Source organism: Protopterus annectens, chromosome 7.part0, assembly GCF_019279795.1.
Source record: "Protopterus annectens isolate FY-2018-M chromosome 7.part0, PAN1.0, whole genome shotgun sequence".
Taxonomy (NCBI): domain Eukaryota; kingdom Metazoa; phylum Chordata; order Ceratodontiformes; family Protopteridae; genus Protopterus; species Protopterus annectens.
This window is the reverse complement of record NC_056739.1, coordinates 172,009,693-172,034,329: the sequence shown is the minus strand read 5'-3', so window position 1 is coordinate 172,034,329 and position 24,637 is coordinate 172,009,693. Positions and strand designations below refer to the sequence as shown.

The window sequence follows — 24,637 nt, the reverse complement described above, 5'->3', positions numbered from 1 at the left end:
TTGTATAATCAGCAAAGGATAAGCTGAGTGATTATTGTAAATTTAATACTATTTGTTCAAAATGTGTTTGTTACATGCTGTGACATTTTTAGGTCAGGCTTCTATTATTTACCTTGACCAACTGTGTCAGTTTGATGTCATATATAAAACATTAGTTACCTTGGTAACAGTTTAATTATCATGTATGGTCAAAATGAGTTACAAAAACTACAACTCAAGTTAAAGCAATTACATGACTTGTTATACATATTTACTTATATAAGAAAATCATCATTCTTCCCCTTGATGTTCAACACAGTGTATGCCAATTTTGACAAGTTAAAACAGCAGTGTTATTATACCCAAGCCTGTGTTATTAAACTGAGTGGTTATTGTCAATTTAATACTATTTGTTCAGAATATGATTGTTACATTATGTGACATTTCAAGTTCAGGCTCCCACTATTTCTCTTGAATAACCTTGTCAGTTTGATGCCATGTACAAAACACTAGTTGTCTTGGTAACCGCTTAAGTATTACACATGGGCAAGATGGGCTACAAAAGCTACAATTCAAGTTTAAACAATTACATGACTTGTTGTACATATTTAGTTATATAAGAAAATCATCATGCTTCCCTTTGATGTTCAGTGTAGTGTAGATCACCTATGACAAGCCAAGACAGTAGTGTTATTATACAAAAACCAAAGTTATTGAATCCAGATTTTAATATCTAAATTCAGCGGACTGGTTCATCTATGTGACGATTATATATTTTCTGCCCAGATTACTAAAATCAAACACTACATTGTCTATCATGTATGTGTTTTTTTCTTTTTCTTCCCTGCTGTAGCTTAGTTATTGACACAAGCTGTTAAGCCTTATTGTTGCTGTGTTCCAGTTACCATAGCTACCCAGTGTGTCTGTGAACCACTCACCAAAGGTGCGAGATGCACCCGAAGCAAAGCCTCACCTCACCAGCAACCCCAAGCCCAAACTCCCTCCCAGTCCGGCAACAGCCAGGAAAAGAAGAGAAAGCAAACAAGTCAATGAAAACAGCTAATAAGCAATTGCATGACCCGCCACACACATTCACCTATACAGGAAAACCACTGAGCTTCCCTCAACATTCAATACAATGTATGCCATTCATGACAAGCCAAAATGGCAATGTTAGTAAACTCAAGCCCATGTCATTAAACTGAATGTCTATTGTGAATTTAATACTAGTTCAGAATATGATTATTACATTCTATGACATTTCAAGCTCAGGTTTCCACTGTCTCTCTAACCCAGTCAATTTGATGTCATGTACAAAAACACTGGTTATCTTGGTGTAACCGTACTACCCATGGTCAAGATTCACTGCCAAAACTACAATTCAAGTTAACACAAATAAATAACTTCTTATAATGTAGTGACCACAAGCTGTTAAGCTTTATTATTGCTCTGTTACCATTACCATAGCAACCCGGGAGTGTCTGATACTGTTAATGAGTCTATGAACTATTTACCAAAGGTGCGCGATGCACCTGAAGCAAAGCTTCACTTCACTAGCATCCCCAAGCCTGAATTCTCTCCCTCCCAGCCCGGTAACAGCCAGAAAAGTGCTGAAAGCAAACAAGTCAGCAAAACAACGAAAAAATAATGATAATTATAATGACATCTGCACCAGCTAACAGACATGGCTGCATCCATGCACACCACATCAGGATAGACCAATCAGCACACAGTGCCACGATACCCACCACAAATGCCATCAACCATATTTATACAGAATAATAATGACATTTGTATTAGCTGCCAAACACAGCTGTATCCATGCACACCATTTCAGGATTGATTAAACCTTTTCGTAGCCATAATACCCGCCATAATTAACACTAACCATAGTTAATCAGAGTAATGATGACATTTGTAGTAAGAGCTTGCTACTATTATTAACCAGGATATACATGACATTTCTGTATCATACTTTAACTGAAGACGGCATTAGTCTCCATGACACCATTTTTTTTAAACACGCTACTGTTACTGCTATTATATGTTGCTTAATTTGGCTAATATATAATATAAACAGTAACCCATCTTGACCTACCTTTGTTTTTGAAGAATTATTGGACTTTTGAACATTCTGAATAAATCATTGCTGGTTCTCAGTTGTTTAAAAAACCCTCTTTTTTAAAATAAAACAGATGACAAGTGATGTACCATATCAGTTGATACTTTGAGAAATGTAGTTGTAAGAGTTATTTTTTTGGGACAGCTGTCTTGGAATCAGTTTTTTTGTTTCTTCTTTCTAGCATCAATCCAAGCATTTGTTTCTGTTATTCTTTTAAGAGTAGGGGCCATCCATTCCATTTTTTCTGGGATAGACACTACGTTGTTTTTTTTTATGAATATAATAGCTTCTTCTAAGTCATTAAAGGTTTTCATCTCATTGGCAAAAAGTATTTTTATCTTGACTGGAAAGGTACGCTGTGCTTTAATGTTGTTTTGTTTCAACAGTTTTATTACCGGCCAGACTTTTTTTCCTTTGTTGTAGTATTCTGAAGGAATAATCATTATCAAACTTTATCAGGCTTTGATTGTATTTTAAGGGTGATTTTCTCCAAGCAGATTTTAATATTAGTTCCTTGTACAAAGATGAAAGAAATTTTATAACTATGTATCTGGGTGAAGTATTTGTTGAATTAGAGGCAGGTTTCCTCAGTGCTCTATGCGTCCTTTCAGTTCCAAATGAAAGTCCCTCTTTCAATTCCAAAAATTCAGGAATCCAGGTTGTTAAAAATGAGATCGTGTGTTCACCTTCACTGTTTTCAGCAGACCAAAGATCCATATGTTGTTTCTCCTTTCCCTGTTTTCTAAGTCATCTGTTTTGTTAAGCAGACATGTATTCTGTTTAAGCAGAAATTCTTTTTGGGATTCTTCCTCTTTGAGTTTCCATTCAATGTCATTTAAAAAAGTTTCTATAGTTGTTATTTTTGTCTGGTGTTGCTGTAATAGTTCCTTAAGAGAGTCAGCCTGTTTTTGAGAATTTAATTTCAGTTTTTTTAAGTAATTTTTAAAGCCATCCATCTTCAAAGATAGCTGCTGCAAGATAGTTGTTATCAGTTGCAGTTCTTTTTTCAAAGCAGCATCTGGGTGAGAATTCGTTGAGTTGTTCATTTTCAGTGAGTCAATATATCTTCAAGTTACTTGACAGGAAATGTTTTGTATATCTACACCAAAACTGATATTTATGCAGTTTAGTAGTTTATCTACAGATTCCTGATGTTTTAAACTTGAAAATAATAACATTTTTCCTATATTATTATACTAATTTATGGAGCTCTGAAAATTCACTGCTCTCAGTTGGCCATCTAGGCTCCGCCCCCCATATCACAGTATTCTTCATGTGCAAATAGTGTTGTTCAGATAAAAATTACACCATAAAAGGTAAAAGGAGGAGGAGGATGCATAAACAGTATGAATAAGGAGACAGAAAGAGAGAGATGCAGGAAAAAAGGAAGAAAAAAGCAAGAAAGGGGAAAACTTCCAAGTATCATTAGCGGGGCACTAAAATTTGGGCACACTATCAGTGGCAGAACTGCAATCAGGCTGCTACTCCTAACAGAGCAAGAGCTTGGAGAGGAAAAAGGAACACTGTAATTGCTTTTACAATTAATATCAAATTTCATGATGATAAGGCATGCTGAGACAGTAGAAAGCATGGAGGTTAATAATACCTACCTAAGGTAGAAAGCAAGCTATTCCATCCTAGATGCAGCCTATGTCTTAGATTTAAGGTTGATATTCTTATGTTATGTGTTTCTGAGAAACCTGCTTCAGTACTATACTGGAAACAATATATGTATAGTCTTCATTTTCAAGGTTTCTCCATCTCTTGCATAGCCTTAAATGCAGTTATGGGTACCATGACTTTCATTATTAAGGACTGAAAGATAAAATCACAGCCACCATGACAACTGCCATTCATCTGTCACAGACAGAACTACATGTGTCATGATTAATTTACATATATACTTCCCACCACCAGAAGGGGCCTCCTATCTGTGAAGAAAAATCTGGAGATCTGGTGATCTATAACTAAAGGGGTACATAACAATTTTAACAGTTTTAATTTCAAAAACTTTCCTGTATTTAAATATTTCCCAACACTTCTCCAGTTCACCCCATATATACACCAGGAGATCCCCATCACTTCTCAGACACAAGGTGCATGTTACAATGTCCTGTTGCTATTTACATGATGTCTCACACATACATCAAAAAGAATACATTAAAAAAAATCACACTGATTAATCCTGTTCAGTGCCATAGTGCAATTATACCATAGAAGGACAAAAGAAAGCCTGAAAGTCATGTCTGATTAATAGTCAGTACAATCAACACAGGCAATGACTGAAAAAGGGGGAAGACGGATAAAGTATTACATATTAAAAAAATATATATATAAAAAATAGGAAAAGTTCAGGTTAAGCAGGAAGATAATGTGTTTACAGATTCTGACTGAAGACATTTCTTATGCAGCTAAAAACTCAGGCTAGAACTATGTAGTGTATGCAGATATTGGTCTGATATACTTTGGGCTGGATGGAACTGGGAACCCAGACAACATTAGAAGACCACATGTAATGCTGTGTTGTTGTCTCCCTAAGTATTTTGAATCATTAGTTCAATTCTTGGCTGGGCTTGGGAGTGCCTTCTGTGTGAAGTCTGCATGTCCTTCCCGCGGTTGGGTAGTGTTTGAAAGACATGCGTGTGTAAATGGGCATGCCTTCATTGAAGGTTGAGTGTTGAGCTGGCACCTCGGCGTTTTGTAAAAATCTACTGCCAATCATTAGCGGACCGGAGTTCCGCTGTGGCGACCCCTTACCGGGATAAGCCGAAAGACAAACAAACAAGTAATTTTTGTTGAACAATCCTGAGAACATTAACATTTCTTTCTTGGGCCTTCTCAATCCATTTTATGTTCTCTATAATTTTTCTCTTCTTTTTTAATGCTTTCAGGACATCTTCATACTGGTTCTCAGTTCTTGGACTATGTTTATGGAAACGTTCAAATATGCTTGGTACACTGTGGAAATGTGGACTCCTTTTGCCCCTTAACTCACTTATGGCAGGCCAAAACATATTTATGTTTCTCTAGCATCAAGGATGAAAACTGTCACTTTAAAGTGCCTGAAATTGAAACTGCAGGTACTGCATATGCCAGCTTTTTTGCTTATCCTTTCTGTTTCCATATTAAGCATGGAAGGGGGATTTTGTCTGTTTGAGCTACTTACATACTAATGTGCTGAATGTCTGATTTACAGAGCACAGTGTGGTGTCTTAAATGCAGACTTTAAAAGATGCATTATTCAGCTGAAGGATCTCTGGGAGCCATCTGGTCAAGAATCATTCCATGTTCTCTCCATCCACCCCTTCATTTAATCAAAACACATAGCTTGTTTTTCTCCTTGCAATTTTTTGTGCATGGCCAAATACTAATAGATGGTGTCTTTCTGCTGTGATATTTTTTTCAAATTTTTTACTGATTCACTGTATGCATCATTACAAAGCAGGCATATATTGAAACAAATAATATGTAAACAACTGAAAAATAAATTTGGACAAATCATCTTTTTTCAGCTGTTCCCATTAGGGGTCAACACAGCAGATAATCTGTTTCCATTTCTTCCTGTCCTCTGCATCTTGCTCTGTCACACCAACCTCCTGCATGTTCTCTCTCACCACATCCATAAACCTTATCTTAGGCCTTCCTCTTTTCCTGTTACCTGGTAGATTCATCCGTAGCATCTTTTTCCCAATATACTCAGCATCCCTCCTCAGCACATGTCCAAACTAATGTAATCTTGCCTCTCTGACTTTGTCTCATAGATTCATAGATTCACAGATTATTCCTAGGCTAGCTGCCCTCATGGACCATTTTAAGCCTAGCCAATTACCCCTGTGAGATTCAAACCCTGCACCTTGTGTTTCCAAGGTAAGCACCTTAACCATTATGCCAGAATACATTCCCCAAACCTTCCAACCTGGGCTGACCCTCTAATATACGTATTCCTAATCCTGTCCACCCTTGTCACACCCAGTGCAAATCTTAACATCTTTAATTCTGCCATATCCAGCTCTAACTCCTGCCTTTTTGTCAGTGCTACTGTCTCCAATCCATATAACATAGCTGGTCTCACTACCCTCTTGTAGACTTTCCTTTTCACTCTTACAGGTACTCATTTGTCACAAATCACTCCTGACACTCTTCTCCACCCAATCCATCCTGCCTGTACTCTCTTCTTCACCTCTCTTCCACACTCACCATTACTCTGAACTATTGATCCCAAGTATTTAAACTCATCCACCTTTGCCACCTCTACTCCTTGCATCCTCACCATTCCTCTATCTTCTCTCTCAGTCACACACATATTCTGTCTTAGTCCTGCTGACCTTCATTCATCTTCTCTCTAGAGCATATCTCCAGCTCTCCAGGGTATCCTCCACCTGTTCCCTACTCTCACCACATATCACAATGTCATCTGCAAACATCATAGTCCATGGGGACTCCTGTCTGATCTTGTCTGTCAACCTGTCCATCACCATTGCGTGCCACTGGACATTTAGAAGTTATCATTCAAGTTCAGCAAAACTGAGGATTCATGGTGATCTTCAGAATTGTTTCAGTCACCCAAATGTAATACAAATTAATTTTGGGCTGATGAATGCAATAGCAGTTCCTTTAAAGATTACTTCATCAGGCCACTTAAATGAATGAAGCACTACCAGTGGCAGGTACAGATCCATCCATGGCTACAATGATTTGATGAGAACTGGGTGCCTATGAGGATATTACAGATGTTAGGGAACAATGCACTTGTCTTACATTCTAATACAATTTCCCCACATATCACAATATTATTTTTTTTCAAAAAAAATTTTATTTTCAAATATAATTGAATACATTCCATAATATTTATAAATGTCACAAATTAACTATTTACACTATTAACATTAGCCTGACACTATAACAAATGTAATATGTACAATTACTGTACAAGTATGTACAAGTATGTCCAATCCGTTATTAGAGTGTCTAGTCAGTCATTGTATGGTTTCAATCAGACATAAAACCTTTCCCCAATGGTTGTTGATAAATGGCTTTGGATACAATCTTAGTTCTTTAATTTTAGTTTCCAGTAATGTTGTGGTCTTCAGTAGGCTGTAGAAGTCTTCCAAGGTTGGTATTGTGTTTGTATTCCATCTTCTTGTTATACACTTCTTTGAGATTGCAAGTATAGTCCATACAAGCTACATGTTTAACCTATTCAACTGAGAACCTTCATTTACATTTAAAAATACAAGAGTTTTAGTTAAATAAAATGATTCATTAAATGAGGCTTGTAAAATGTTAATACCATTCCAAAATGGCTTACTTTTAACACAATCAAAGAAATTCCAGTTAATTGATCAGTATGTATATTTTCTTTTTGGAAATGTTCCATATAACGATTTCTATAGGCATCAATAATGTCACCTATATCTGAGACATTTCCCCTTTCTTTTCATGAAAGATACTTTTAATGTTATTAGCTTTTGATTGTATTTTGATTCTTGTAGATAAATTATGTAGATATTTGGGAAAATTGGCCAAAGTATTAATTTTTAGTTTTTCTAGAGCTAAACTAGTGTTATGTGTTAGAATTTCATTGTATTTATTGTTTAATACTTCTACTTTCTTTTTCATCTCCAAATTGTCTTGATTTTTTTTCAGCTTTTACAGACAAAAGTTTGGATTGTAAGTATAGTAATTCAGAATCCCATTCTCCGCTCTGATTTTTTTTTATACCAAGTTAGGGTTTTGCCATATATATAAGCTTTTAATAAGTCCCATATCATTATTTTATTTATCTCTGTAGTGTAGTTAATATCTAAGAAGAACTCTAATTCAGATAATAGCCAGGGTTTGAACTCTTTAATTTTAGTTATATATGCTGGAATTCTGGAGTTAAAGATTAATGGTATGTACCCATCTTGACATTTTAATATCAGTGAACTGTGGTCTGAAAAGGGGCAGGGAGTGATTGAGAAATTAATGATTTTAGAGTGTAAGTCATGGGCAGTAAATATTTTATCTATTCTAATTTGGGTAGCAAATCTGTGACCCTGATGGGAAAACAACAAAGACTGATCTTCTTTAAATTTGAAAGTATCTTCAAGATTAAATCATTCTACCCACTTATTTAAAGTTTTTGATACACTAGATGTACACCACAGTCTTTTATTTGTAGTTTCAGAACTATCAAATATACAATTAAAATCTCCTCCTAATATTAAGTTGCCTTTATAGTTATTGGGAATGAAACCCAAGTGTTTTTTAACAGTTCCTGATCCAATGCCTGGGAACCAATATAGATTGGCTAGGGTCCATAATCTGTTATTATATTTCACAATTAAAAATGCCATAAGGCCTTCTTTATCTTCATACTTATAAATGATTTCTGGGCTAATCACATTTGTTTTCCATAAAATGGTTACCCCTTTTGACTTTGTTTTATAAGTGGACTGTGCCAAGATTATATATTCCTTGGGATTCCATTTGTAGTTGTCATTTGTTTTGAAATGAGTTTCTTGAAGGAAGACAATTTGTGATTTGTTCAGTTTTAAATATTTCAGTAGATTTGATCTCTTGCTAGAATTGTTTAAGCCATTGGTATTTAAATATAATAAATTTAAATCCATCTTAGGTTATTTGAACTAGGTATTTTTTGTTTTAATGTGACTAGTAAACATTTTCCTCTGATAACTATAAAGTATATGTTTGAGCTTTTAAAGGAAATTATCAGTATTATAATTTGAAGGTTTACCAATAAAGTAATGTTTTAGTTAGGCATACTAAAAATGTCTTTGTAAAATAACAAATTTAAATTAATAAATGTTAACAAAACTAAGATCTGCACTAGCCATGGAATGAAAATCATTCCTAATCTGATGGATAAACCTAAGTCCATCAGATTATCACTCATACCTTGACAAATCAGAACATCTGAGCTCCTCAGTTGAATTATCATATGGAGAATATTTATAATAAGAATAAGCAACATTTATGTTATTTTGAACATATATAGTACTATTGTAGATTAGACAGAATTCTAATACAATATAATGTTTACTTGTTATATAAGCAATTAATATTTACATGAAAGATAGATAACAAGGAATTCAAACATAGTAAAGAAGGATGCATCATATATAAAACCTCAGTAAAAGATTATAGCACACAGTTATTTAACATATTCACCCTTATTGATGAAGTCTTTCAAAACTTATTACTTAATCTAAAGAGATGATAATATTTATACCTGTTTATAATACATTGTATTTTACTATATATGTCAGAAGTAAAATTTCATTGTCAGCATTTAAGTAATCACTTTGTATAATCAGCAAAGGATAAGCTGAGTGATTATTGTAAATTTAATACTATTTGTTCAAAATGTGTTTGTTACATGCTGTGACATTCTTAGGTCAGGCTTCTATTATTTACCTTGACCAACGGTGTCAGTTTGATGTCATATATAAAACATTAGTTACCTTGGTAACAGTTTAATTATCATGTATGGTCAAGATGAGTTACAAAAACTACAACTCAAGTTAAAGCAATTACATGACTTGTTATACATATTTACTTATATAAGAAAATCATCATGCTTCCCCTTGATGTTCAACACAGTGTATGACAATTTTGGCAAGTTAAAACAGCAGTGTTATTATACCCAAGCCCGTGTTATTAAACTGAGTGGTTATTGTCAATTTAATACTATTTGTTCAGAATATGATTGTTACATTATGTGACATTTCAAGTTCAGGCTCCCACTATTTCTCTTGAATAACCCCGTCAGTTTGATGCCATGTACAAAACACTAGTTGTCTTGGTAACTGCTTAAGTATTACACATGGGCAAGATGGGCTACAAAAGCTACAATTCAAGTTTAAAGAATTACATGACTTGTTGTACATATTTAGTTATATAAGAAAATCATCATGCTTCCCTTTGATGTTCAGTGTAGTGTAGATCACCTATGACAAGCCAAGACAGTAGTGTTACTAAACAAAAACCAAAGTTATTGAATCCAGATTTTAATATCTAAATTCAGCGGACTGGTTCATCTATGTGACGATTATATATTTTCTGTCCAGATTACTAAAATCAAACACTACATTGTCTATCATGTAGCTTAGTTATTGACACAAGCTGTTAAGCCTTATTGTCGCTGTGTTCCAGTTACCATAGCTACCCAGTGTGTCTGTGAACCACTCACCAAAGGTGCGAGATGCACCCGAAGCAAAGCCTCACCTCACCAGCAACCCCAAGCCCAAACTCCCTCCCTCCCAGTCCGGCAACAGCCAGGAAAAGAAGAGAAAGCAAACAAGTCAATGAAAACAGCTAATAAGCAATTGCATGACCCGCCACACACATTCACCTATACAGGAAAACCACTGAGCTTCCCTCAACATTCAATACAATGTATGCCATTCATGACAAGCCAAAATGGCAATGTTATTAAACTCAAGCCCATGTCATTAAACTGAATGTCTATTGTGAATTTAATACTAGTTCAGAATATGATTATTACATTCTATGACATTTCAAGCTCAGGTTTCCACTGTCTCTCTAACCCAGTCAATTTGATGTCATGTACAAAAACACTGGTTATCTTGGTGTAACCGTACTACCCATGGTCAAGATTCACTGCCAAAACTACAATTCAAGTTAACACAAATAAATAACTTCTTATAATGTAGTGACCACAAGCTGTTAAGCTTTATTATTGCTCTGTTACCATTACCATAGCAACCCGGGAGTGTCTGATACTGTTAATGAGTCTATGAACTATTTACCAAAGGTGCGCGATGCACCTGAAGCAAAGCTTCACTTCACTAGCAACCCCAAGCCTGAATTCTCTCCCTCCCAGCCCGGCAACAGCCAGAAAAGAGCTGAAAGCAAACAAGTCAGCAAAAACAACGAAAAAAAAATAATGATAATTATAATGACATCTGCACCAGCTAACAGACATGGCTGCATCCATGCACACCACATCAGGATAGACCAATCAGCACACAGAGCCACGATACCCACCACAAATGCCATCAACCATATTTATACAGAATAATAATGACATTTGTATTAGCTGCCAAACACAGCTGTATCCATGCACACCATTTCAGGATTGATTAAACCGCACTCGTAGCCATAATACCCGCCATAATTAACACTAACCATAGTTAATCAGAGTAATGATGACATTTGTAGTAAGAGCTTGCTACTATTATTAACCAGGATATACATGACATTTCTGTATCATACTTTAACTGAAGAAGGCATTAGTCTCCATGACACCATTTTTTTTAAACACTCTACTGTTACTGCTATTATATGTTGCTTAATTTGGCTAATATATAATATAAATAGTAACCCATCTTGACCTACCTTTGTTTTTGAAGAATTATTGGACTTTTGAACATTCTGAATAAATCATTGCTGGTTCTCAGTTGTTTAAAAACCCTCCTTTTTAAAATAAAACAGATGACAAGTGATGTACCATATCAGTTGATACTTTGAGAAATGTAGTTGTAAGAGTTATTTTTTTGGGACAGCTATCTTGGAATCAGTTTTTTTGTTTCTTCTTTCTAGCATCAATCCAAGCATTTGTTTCTTTTATTCTTTTAAGAGTAGGGGCCATCCATTCCATTTTTTCTGGGATAGACACTACGTTGTTGTTTTTGATGAATATAATAGCTTCTTCTAAGTCATTAAAGGTTTTCATCTCATTGGCAAAAAGTATTTTTATCTTGGCTGGAAAGGCACGCTGTGCTTTAATGTTGTTTTGTTTCAACAGTTTTATTACTGGCCAGACTTTTTTTCCTTTGTTGTAGTATTCTGAAGAAATAATCATTATCAAACTTTATCAGGCTTTGATTGTATTTTAAGGGTGATTTTCTCCAAGCAGATTTTAATATTAGTTCCTTGTCCAGGAATGAAAGAAATTTTATAACTATGGATCTGGGTGAAGTATTTGTTGAATTAGAGGCAGGTTTCCTCAGTGCTCTATGCGTCCTTTCAGTTCCAAATGAAAGTCCCTCTTTCAATTCTAAAAATTCAGGAATCCAGGTTGTTAAAAATGAGATAATGTGTTCACCTTCACTGTTTTCAGGCAGACCAAAGATCCATATGTTGTTTCTCCTTTCCCTGTTTTCTAAGTCATCTGTTTTGTTAAGCAGACATGTATTCTGTTTAAGCAGAAATTCTTTTTGGGATTCTTCCTCTTTGAGTTTCCCTTCAATGTCATTTAAAAAAGTTTCTATAGTTGTTATTTTTGTCTGGTGTTGCTGTAATAGTTTCTTAAGAGAATCAGCCTGTTTTTGAGAATTTAATTTGAGTTTTTTTTAAGTCATTTTTAAAGCCATCCATCTTCAAAGATAGCTGCTGTAAGATAGTTGTTATCAGTTGCAGTTCTTTTTTCAACGCAGCATCTGGGTGAGAATTCGTTGAGTTGTTCATTTTCAGTGAGTCAATATATCTTCAAGTTACTTGACAGGAAATGTTTTGTATATCTTCACCAAAACTGATATTTATGCAGTTTAGTAGTTTATCTACAGATTCCTGATGTTTTAAACTTGAAAATAATAAAATTTTTCCTATATTATTATACTAATTTATGGAGCTCTGAAAATTCACTGCTCTCAGTTGGCCATCTAGGCTCCGCCCCCCCCATATCACAGTATTCTTCATGTACAAATAGTGTTGTTCAGATAAAAATTACACCATAAAAGGTAAAAGGAGGAGGAGGATGCATAAACAGTATGAATAAGGAGATAGAAAGAGAGAGATGCAGGAAAAAAGGAAGAAAAAAGCAAGAAAGGGGAAAACATCCAAGTATCATTAGTGGGGCACTAAAATTTGGGCACACTATCAGTGGCAGAACTGCAATCAGGCTGCTACTCCTAACAGAGCAAGAGCTTGGAGAGGAAAAAGGAACAATGTAATTGCTTTTACAATTAATATCAAATTTCATGATGATAAGGCATGCTGAGACAGTAGAAAACATGGAGGTTAATAATACCTACCTAAGGTAGAAAGCAAGCTATTCCATCCTAGATGCAGCCTATGTCTTAGATTTAAGGTTGATATTCTTATGTTATGTGTTTCTGAGAAACCTGCTTCAGTACTATACTGGAAACAATATATGTATAGTCTTCATTTTCAAGGTTTCTCCATCTCTTGCATAGCCTTAAATGCAGTTATGGGTACCATGACTTTCATTATTAAGGACTGAAAGATAAAATCACAGCCACCATGACAACTGCCATTCATCTGTCAGACAGAACTACATGTGTCATGATTAATTTACATATATACTTCCCACCACCAGAAGGGGCCTCCTATCTGTGAAGAAAAATCTGGAGATCTGGTGATCTATAACTAAAGGGGTACATAACAATTTTAACAGTTTTAATTTCAAAAACTTTCCTGTATTTAAATATTTCCCAACACTTCTCCAGTTCACCCCATATATACACCAGGAGATCCCCATCACTTCTCAGACACAAGGTGCATGTTACAATGTCCTGTTGCTATTTACATGATGTCTCACACATACATCAAAAAGAATACATTAAAAAAAATCACACTGATTAATCCTGTTCGGTGCCATAGTGCAATTATACCATAGAAGGACAAAAGAAAGCCTAAAAGTCATGTCTGATTAATAGTCAGTATAATCAACACAGGCAATGACTGAAAAAGGGGGAAGATGGATAAAGTATTACATATTAAAAAAAATATATATATAAAAAATAGGAAAAGTTCAGGTTAAGCAGGAAGATAATGTGTTTACAGATTCTGACTGAAGACATTTCTTATGCAGCTAAAAACTCAGGCTAGAACTATGTAGTGTATGCAGATATTGTTCTGATATACTTTGGGCTGGATGGAACTGGGAACCCAGACAACATTAGAAGACCACATGTAATGCTGTGTTGTTGTCTCCCTAAGTATTTTGAATCATTAGTTCAATTCTCGGCTGGGCTTGGGAGTGCCTTCTGTGTGAAGTCTGCATGTCCTCCCCGCGGTTGGGTAGTGTTTGAAAGACATGCATGTGTAAATGGGCGTGCCTTCATTGAAGGTTGAGTGTTGAGCTGGCACCTCGGCGTTTTGTAAAAATCTACTGCCAATCATTAGCGGACCGGAGTTCCGCTGTGGCGACCCCGAAAGACAAACAAACAAGTAATTTTTGTTGAACAATCCTGAGAACATTAACATTTCTTTCTTGGGCCTTCTCAATCCATTTTATGTTCTCTATAATTTTTCTCTTCTTTTTTTAATGCTTTCAGGACATCTTCATACTGGTTCTCAGTTCTTGGACTATGTTTATGGAAACGTTCAAATATGCTTGGTACACTGTGGAAATGTGGACTCCTTTTGCCCCTTAACTCACTTATGGCAGGCCAAAACATATTTATGTTTCTCTAGCATCAAGGATGAAAACTGTCACAGTAAAGTGCCTGAAATTGAAACTGCAGGTACTGCATATGCCAGCTTTTTTGCTTATCCTTTCTGTTTCCATATTAAGCATGGAAGGGGGATTTTGTCTGTTTGAGCTACTTACATACTAATGTGCTGAATGTCTGATTTACAGAGCACAGTGTGGTGTCTTAAATGCAGACTTTAAAAGATGCATTATTCAGCTGAAGGATCTCTGGGAGCCATCTGGTCAAGAATCATTCCATGTTCTCTCCATCCACCCCTTCATTTAATCAAAACACATAGCTTGTTTTTCTCCTTGCAATTTTTTGTGCATGGCCCTAGGGAAAATGAATGGAAATCTAACCCAAATGTCGTATGTCAATGCCCAGTTGTATTTTTTTCCCCACAGTGATGGCTCTAAAGTCATCAGAATGACCACAGGCATTAATAAGAATTTTCTAAAATTCTTTATTTAGGTCAGTGACAGCCTCCAAGCTGAGCCTTGTACCTTGAACTGCCAGCTGTTATCTGTTGAAGTTAAGACTGATGGTGAGTCTGCTGCTTTTCCTACATTGATGTTGGCTTCAGCAGTATTTGTAGGAATTATGAATGATTTTATAGTCCCTTTTGCTTCCCTTAGAAATGACATTGGTAGGTATTTGGATACATCTTCCCTGATGGGAGAATGAAAATATTCAGTATTAAATGTCTGATCATTATGCAGTAAAGAGGGAACCGCTTGTCTGTTCAGTTATGGAAACAAAAGTCCAGTATGCGCTGTTCAGAGAAAGAACGGTTCTGCCACCAATCCTGCTAAAAACTTGAAACTTGACAACTTTTAATAAAAATAAAACAATGATAAAATAAAACACACTGGCTCATAAACTGGATAAGCGCTTTTGGTGTAGTACATTTTTCAAATCCTAAATGTTAGCCAGTAAAACTTCCTGATAAATACCTTCATTCTCTGGTATTCACTCATTCAAAGATACATAGTAGCCATAGCAACATATACACCCTTTCAATTAGGTTGTTTAGAGTGCTGAAGAGGTTTTCCTTTTAGTGCAGGTTTTAAAGAAACAAATGCATTCAGACCTGGTGGCTGATCGGAACGCAAGTGCATTATCCACTTAATTTCTTCAATTTCTGTTTGATTTACTAAATCATCACCTCTTAATGTTTCATGGAGCCTAGTTAGTGTCGTAAACTTAAAAGAATGGCTACCATTTGCACTAATGTGCATATAAAGTACATTGCTAATAACTTTATTTCATATGTCGGATAAGTGTTTTAGGATACGTTCTTTAAACATTTGATTCATTTTTCCTATGTAGTATGTGCATATAAAGTGCATTGCTAGTAACTTTATTTCTTATGTCAGATAAATGTTTTAGGATATGTTCTTTAAACATTTGGTTCGTGTTTTTCCTATGTAGTATGCCTTGCAGTGACTGCAGGTTGCCACATATATGATGTTCTTACTCCGACAATTTGCAAATCCTTCAAATTTATAGTTCTTCTTAGTTAAGGGATGTGTAAAGATATTCTCGTTGTTAATGTAAAAACATGTCTTGCAACGTCTGAACGTACCAACTCTCCTACTCATTTGAAAGCCCCTATTTTTGGAGATGGCTTCAGTTTCTGTTTTATAACATAGCAATCTTTTTAGATTTTTCCTGTTCTTAAAAGAAAAAGTGGGTTGATCTCCAACAATTTCTCTAAATATATTATCAGATGTTAACACTGGCCAAAATTTCTTAATGATGTTCCGAACAGCAAAATTGTCAGTACTATATGTTAGCTGACATCCCAAGTTAGACTTTTGCTCTTTTTGTTTGGCCTTAATTATTCCTCCTTGGTCCGAAAAATAAAGTCTTGCTGTCTGAGATCGTCATTCCAAAGTAGTTGCTTCATTAGTTTGTATTCCTTTGATTGTATATCCCCTCTTGGTAAAGTCATTAATGAGTTTAGTTTGCTCTTCCATGTAGTCTTTGTCCCTCGTACAAAGTTTAGACGTATTAAAGAACACTGTTATGCCATTAAAACCGAAGACCGTAATAATGCTTTATATAGGCACACTTTGGAGTGTACTATGTTTAAAAAGTTTTCCTTTGCTATTTTAGAGTATATTAGCAAAGATCTAAGAGGGGGGAATATCAAAAATAAGGTTGAAAGAAGGGAAACCTTATGGCAACTAAGACTGGGTGCTGACAGTCCACCTGGACTGAATGAAAGTACTAATACTGTGTTTTTTAGAAGAAAGGAAGTTAACATTATAACAAGGTCTTGTTAAATTTTATCAATTGAATGGTTTCTTTTAATTGAGATGAAGTGTATTTAAACAGTTTTGATTTTATTGTGAATTCATTCTGAAGAAGTTTTTATGAATGCGGTGATTAAACTTTTATACGCTATTGGAGTCTGAGTTGGCCTTCTGTTGGCACAGTGTGTTTTTGGTTCTTGGTTGGTTTTTTGCTACACCCAGTGCCATTTTTGTTTTATAAGCTATTGAATATATTGACTACATATTCACTCACTCAATTCACTCATTAATTTGTTTATTCATTCATCTATTCATTCTCCAATACCTGCTTTAGAACTCACTGGGCACAAAGCAATGAAGTAGTAACTTTACATTTTGCCAAATTCCATTTAATTATGGGACTGATTTACCGAAACTACAAAGCAGAGAAAAGGCAACTGTAGATTTTTTCTTTGAGTTCGATTTAATCAAAAAATTGTTTTGTTGAAACTCCTGCTCTTGCCAAAGCAGTGCATCCTCATAGGATGCTGTATTAAGTAAGGGGGAACAGGAGTTGAAGCTCCTAGCATGGGGTTTGGAGATTTGCCCATCAAGTAACCTAAGGCATTGGAAGGCACCCCAGAACTAAATTTGAGAACCAAGCATTGTGAGACAACAGTACTAACTACAGTACCTATGATTGGCTCTACAGTCCATCTGAAAGGTAGGGAAGTGGACAAACTAGGTGACCCAAGACGTGCTTATTTTCTACCAGTGCCTGTTTCTCTGTTGCTAATCATTTATCATAGGTTCATAGGTAGGTACTAGGCTATTGGCCCTAAGGTCTATATAAGCCTAGCCAAAAAGGCACCTTGGCTTTTGCCACCCAAGAAAATTATTTTCCTGTGTCCCTGTTGAGCAGAGCCACAGAAGTGATCCCAGGGGTGAATTTCCTATTTCCCATCCAATCATCATGATTTTTCTTGAAGAGTGCTAATGAGGAGCTCTGTTTGACATAGATAGGTAGTCTGTTCCAGAGTATGGGAAGTCTCTGGGACAGGAATCTATCTCTTCTGCATGTTCTGTTTAATGTGGTGACAAAGTTTAGGTCCCTAGAGCGTGTAGCTCAGAGGGATTGGGATTTCTTTAAGTGGAGCATGTCCAACAGCTCTGGGTTTGACATAGCTTTGTATGTTAGGCAGAAATCACCTCTGAGTAGGCAATATGCGACAGAGTAAAGCTGGAGTTTTTTGAGCCTGTCTGCATAGGGCATCTGTTTGAGGCCAGTAATCCTCTTTGTGAGGTACTTCTGTGGCCTCTCCGGTTGTTGTAGATGTCTTGTGAGGTACATACCAAAAGGGGTGCCGTACTCTATAAGGGGTCTAAGGAGTGATGAGTAAAGGGGAACAATGACCACTTTTTTTCTGGGTGAGAAACCTTTTGCATTAAGGTGTGCCACATAGAAGGATTTCCTGACCACTGTGGTGATGTGATTATCAAAGGAGAGACTACTGTCCACCTGTGTCCCAAGGTCTCTTATCACACTTTCGGTATTAAGAAGACTACCACCTATGTGGTAGTTCATGGGTACAGAGTTTTTTTCCAAAGGGGATGACAATGCACTTTTTGGCATTGCGCTTCGGGCCATGGCTTTGACACCAGGCATCTGTTTCAGTGAAGCCCTTTTGTAGGATGTCCACATCATTAGGAATTTCAATTATGGCTCCCAGTTTGCAGTCATCTGCAAACTTCGTTAGGCAAAGTCCTTCTGTGTTAGCCTGTACTTCAGAGAAGTAGATAACAAACAGGAGAGGACCCAGGACATCTTCCTCGTTTCCTTTGTATCACTTTCCATTTTTTCTTTAGCTTTAAGTTGCTGTTTTACTCTACAGGTTTTCTGTATCTAACTTTAATTTTACTTGTGTTTGTGGCCTAATGACAGTGGAGTTTCAGGAAGAAAAACTCCCATTACACATAATGAGCACTGTTTAAGAGAAAGACAATTCGGGATACCTCAGCAAATGAAAATACAAAGCAGGAGCAATAATCTTAATATACATTGTATTACATTTGTATATTTGCACCAATATGCATGCTTACACAGATTTGCAAATAGGAAGAGTTACCCTTTTGATTTTCTACCATTTGCCTTCTTGTTACCATATTTCTTTGTGATATATGCCTTGATATTTTTTATATTTTTATTTATGTACATTGCTTGCTTGTGTTGATAGAGAGCACTTTTAAACCACTGTAACTCCCCTCTGCACTTTAAGTAATAATGTGTCCACATATTTTCCTTGCCTTACAGAGCTGTATACCATCTCACCATGCTGGCAGTGCCCCACCTGATTAAAACCAAAGGCTGCATCGTAAACATATCTAGCATTTGTGGAGTACGATCAGTGAGTACACATGGAAGAAGATTATTTTGTAGTTTTGATGGTAACACTACCACTCTGAATAGTCACTTTCACTAAATAAACTTCAAAGGAATATTATTTTCTACAGAATATCATCACTGCATGCAAGGAAGGTTAAGCAAATTGTATAACTGGACCTTATAAACAGGCCTACAAAATATGAACTCTATGAATTCTACTTTCCCAAATGCCTTATTTCAGTTTACACAATGTGTAATACTTTACCATTCAGTTGATCAGTATTTGCAATCTGAATCTGTCCTCAGAGGTGATATGTCCTTTTAAAAAAAACTCTTGAAATGTAAAAGTTTAACCCATGAATCCAAAGGCCATCCAGAAGCTTTGCACACTATAGGTCTCAGATTCCTTAATGCTGCCTTGCATTATTTGTTAATTGATGGATTGATTGAATTGTGTCATGATATTACTTTGAACAGTAGCTATGAGAGGTATAAGACGTATTCATAATATTGCAATCAAAAACAGTTTTGAATATTAGAATAATATCAGACCTTAATAGTTTATACACACACACACACACACATATATATATATATATATATATATATATATATATATATATATATGTATACATAACATATCAAGCTATATATATATATATATATATATATATATATATAGACATAGATATATATTTGTGTGTGTGTTTTGCAGTGATAGAATACTAATCTTTTACTAATATATTACATGCATTACATATAATATTTATACAATACATACAGTTGTGTGAAATCAGCTGGTTAAACAAGGGCTGTGATTCATAATGAAGTTGTATACCATGCAGTATGCAGTTGTGCAGGAAGTCGCAACTTACAGGGTAGTTGTGATTCTTAATGGCAGTTGCTCTACAGTTACGTTAGTTGAACTGCACTACAGGCATTTCATGAAAATTATATAGTAATGATATGTAGATGATATGTAGATGAAGGCGGGTAAGGAAATGAGGCCATCATGACATGCAAGTGGATACAAGGCGAACACAGTCATGACATATAGTCACCAATATACATCAGACTATAAAAAACAAAGACCAATAAAAATAAGACATGCAAACAGTAAGCATTGCTTGGGATCAGAGCAATAGTGATGCAGAAACATGTGGCAGTTATTAGCACCTTCAATTCCTGCTTGATTGCATAAGGAAGCATCAAACAGCAACAAAAAGCGTGGAGGTAATGTGCCTTAATTTCTGACTGGGAAATTATTGATAAGTTCCATGTAGATCTGGATGTCATATAGTACTTGCTTGACATGTACCAGCCAGCTGCAGGAATTACAGGCATGCATGGCTTTGTTATTCCTGTGGTGACCAAGGTATTTGCATAGTGCTTCTCACATTAAGTACTGGGACCTTTCACAGACCAGGAGGCGACATAATAGGTACTTCACAGGCCTCAGTCTCTTGAATACGTGCACAGCAGAGGTGAGATTCATCACTATTCATAGGTTCATTGGTGTATACTAGACTAATGACTACTAGGGCACTTATAAGCCTAGCCATGCAAACCAAATGTGACCCAACAAATCTGGTTTATATAGGGTGATTTTCTGACTGCATCTGTCTATCAGACAAAGAGATGTCAGACCAGACCATCTGTCCAAGTTGTTCTTAAATAGGAATAGGGAGCAACTCTGCTTCACATGGATGAAGAACCTGTTCCAGAGAATGGGAATTTTCTGACAAACATGTCTGTCTCTTCAACATGTCCAATTTATGTAGCAGACAAATTTAAATCTTTTAATCTAGTATTTCTGATGTTGGTTTTGCGGATGTGCAAAAGGTTCATGAACCAGGGTCCATGGATGCCTTGTGTGCCAGTAAAGTTCACCTCTCAGAAGTCTGTAGTATACTAAATAAAGGGACAGGGCTTTGAGGCAGTCACCGTAGGACATTGTGTTTACTCCCTGCATTCTTTTTGTAAGGAAGCTTTGTGGATGTTCTAGTTGCTGCATTTGTCTATTTGTACAATGGTATGATGACCTCACTGATCCTAGACACCATGCCCTTACATATAAGTTGACCAACATACAGGGCTTTTCTTACTACCTTAGATACATATTGGTTGAAAGCTAGGTTACTATCTACATAAGTTCCCAGATACCCAACCAATAAATCAAGTTTTTGGGATGTTTTATTGATGACATAGTAACCCAGGTGGCCAACTTCCACAAAAGGTACTATAATACATTTCTTGTTATTGAGTTTTAAGCCATGGCTTTGGTACCAAGTGCTTGTCTGTTTCAGACCTACCTGAAGGGTGTTCTCATCTTGGGGAGGTTCAATGATCTCATCCCAGTTTGCAATCATCCGTGAACTTGCTTAGCCAGAGGACTTTGACATTGGCTTTGACATCCAAGCAGTAGATGCCAAAGATGAGTGTGGCTAGCACACAGCCCTGTGGGACTCCACTGGTGACCAGCCTCTTTGTGGAGGTGGCCACACTGATTTTAACTTTCTGGTCCTATCAGTGACCCAACTAGCTAACCAGAATGCTATAAAGGGATTTACACCGAGTTCTGTAAGTTTGCTGACAATGCCTGGGTGACATATTGTATCAAATTCTTTAGCTGGATCTAAGTGGGCAGTATGCACAGTTTTCCCCTAATCCACTGCCTTAATGACCTTTTCAAAGAAGTCCATCAGATTCAATAAGCATGACCTTCCTTTGACAAAGCCAAACTGTGATGGATCCAGTATCTGCAGGTCTCCTATGTCCTTGTTAATAATTCCCATGATAATCTTTTCCATGACTTTTCAAATAAGACTAGTCAGACTAATGGGGCTGTAGTTTCCAGGCTCTGTTGAAGGTTCTCCCATATGAAGGGGATGACTATTGCAGTACTCCATTCATATGGCACCAAAATCTTTAAGACTACAGTTAAATAGTGACTTCATGGGTCCTCATAAGTTATAGTCAGACTTTCAGGCAGCATCCTGGGATATTGGCCCACTGAGGCTGTGTTCTCTGCTTTAGTAAGTGCAGCCAGTGCATGCTCCCTAGTTATAGTTGGAGGGGTTATGTTTGGTGGTATTTTGGGGGGCATGGTTGGGGGTGAGCAGGGGGGGGGTGGAACTAAATTTGTCTTTTAACAGGTTCGCTATATCGCCAGGCTTGGTGAATGTGGTACTGTAAAACATGAGTTCAGTGCATTGCTGTGTGTGTGCTGCCGTTCAGGTTTCTGACATAGCAGAAGAAGGCCTTATGGTAATCTTTCACCTGGGTGGCCATCTTAACTTCAAAATTGGCTTTGCTTGACCTAATTAGCCCTCTTAGTTGCCTATTTAGTTTGATGAAAGAGTTTTTATCTTTATGGGAATTACCCTTCTTGATTTTTGCCATAATTATTTTCCTTTTGTTGTATATTCTGTTTAATTTGAGATGTCACCAGGGTGGTTTGTTAGTCATGGGCTTAATTCTGGTAGGTACATCAGCCTTTATGCAGCCATTAACATGATTGTACAGAATTTCTGAGACCATCTCAGCATAGGCACTGAATTTTGACAAACTATCACTTAATAAAAGGTAGTTTGCCTTGGAATTGCTCCTAGCTGTTATTGCTTTTAATGGGATTATGGAGTTGATTTTGAATGTGACAGCTTTATGGTCAGACCTTACTAGGGAGGAGAAGACATGGGGGGGAGGTGCAGTGTTTTCCCATATTTGTAAACACGAGTTCCAGTATGTTGGAGCCTCTTGTGGGTGTATTCACTTTTTGGTTAAGGGTGTTTGTATTTACAAAGTCCAGGAATCTCTGTGCCAGTAGATTTAAGGCTGCGTAAGATTCTCAGTTTATAGAGACATAATTAATGTGTCCATGAGTAGGGTGTTAGGTTAGATGGCTAAGTGTCTGCAGTAGGTCCACGTATGCATTGTGAGTTTCTTGGGACATAGATGGTGACCTATAGCTGGCTAGGATGTGGTACATGATTTTGTTTATGGTGATCTGCACATTGAGGAACTCCAGCACATCATCCTGTTTGACTACCCTAGAGGTATGCTTTTCATTGATGTATACTGAGACCCCTCCACCTTTAGCTCTTATCTGTGCAGCTACTGGTCTAAAAGTGTGTAAGGCATGACCTCTCTGACATTGCTTGCCTTTCTGAAGTACTGATTGCTAAAGATTGCACATGTGTAGCAATAAAGATTCCACCTGGTCCACAGACATAGACCTATTTGACCAGGAAAGGTTACCATTCTGTGAACTGACTGGTAGTGTAAGATGCACGTTGAATTATAATCAAATAACCTGCACAGCATCCAGCCAGGTCCCATAATCCATGTATATGACATACATCTCAGCTATAAAGCCCATAAATGTAAAGTGATATTTCAAAAGACCCTCTATTTATTGCAATAACAATGCATGACTACACTATGCAAATGAGACTGTTTTTTTTTTAAACAAGCAAAAACACAGAAGAAGATAACCACCCAAAAATGCAATGTTCAGCAGCACAATATTAACAAACACAAACAATTTATTTATTTATTTGACATTTGTTTACCGGGAAAGTCTTATTGGGGTCCTAGGATCCCATTTTTAGCAGAGGTCTGGGGATAAAATTTCCTGTGTATATGATAATTAATAATACTTTACAATAAACTTATTATACAAATAAAATATACATGTCAGAAAATTGCACTAGAACAGACATGCCAGACTCACAAAAACAAGAGTAGGATGCAGAGACAATTTTCTAAAGACAACAAAGACCTCTACATTGAACTTTAAAGGGAAATAACAGACCGTCCCTGGTTGTTGTTTGACCAAGAGCTACTTGGGAGGCCCTCCATGTATGGTGTTTGGCAGGTGGTCTCTTGTTCTGTAATGGTCACCTTAACAGGTATTATTGCAAATACACAGACTTAGCTAGATAGATAGATAGATAGATAGGTAGATAGGTAGATAGATAGATAGGTAGATAGCTGTATTACTAATAGCCCTGTACATAAACTGTTGTATCACAATGTAAAAATAACTTCAAACTTACCTTTAAATGAAAAACCTATAAAATCTAAAAAAAAATCAAATAGAAAAAACACTTTCCTTTCTTGATTGCTTAATATAAAAAAATAGAATGAGTCCCAAAATACAGAGATTGATTGACTGAAAGATCAGGCTTACATATACTAAATCAGAGATGCCATTTCTCAGAATGTCCCCTTCTCTCCAAGGTATGACAATCTTGAAGTGAATATATATAAGTTTGGGGGAGTGTGATAAAATTTCGGCACTCGAAATGTCAAGCGCCAACAAGCTGAAAAAAAGGACCAAAATCATAGGAGGATGAATTCATTAGTCATATTATATGTTACATAGATTAATATGTGAGAAATGAGTCCTGAGACAAGTCTAATAAGATATTTAAAAGAGATACTAGAGATTACATGATTAGAGACAGTGAGGGAAAACTGAGTGATGTCTTAGTATGAGAGAGGGTGTTCA

General features: G+C 36.3%; 1 protein-coding gene across 1 annotated transcript in view; it reads left to right on the top strand.

Moving 5' to 3' along the window:
• The window catches only part of LOC122806322 (3-oxoacyl-[acyl-carrier-protein] reductase FabG-like), a 246,443-nt gene that overhangs the window by 77,584 nt on the left and 144,222 nt on the right, over positions 1–24,637 (top strand). The window contains exon 4 of the mRNA XM_044076640.1: positions 19,054–19,147. Coding sequence (XP_043932575.1) covers positions 19,054–19,147 — 94 coding nt within the window. The remainder of the gene's footprint in view (positions 1–19,053; positions 19,148–24,637) is intronic.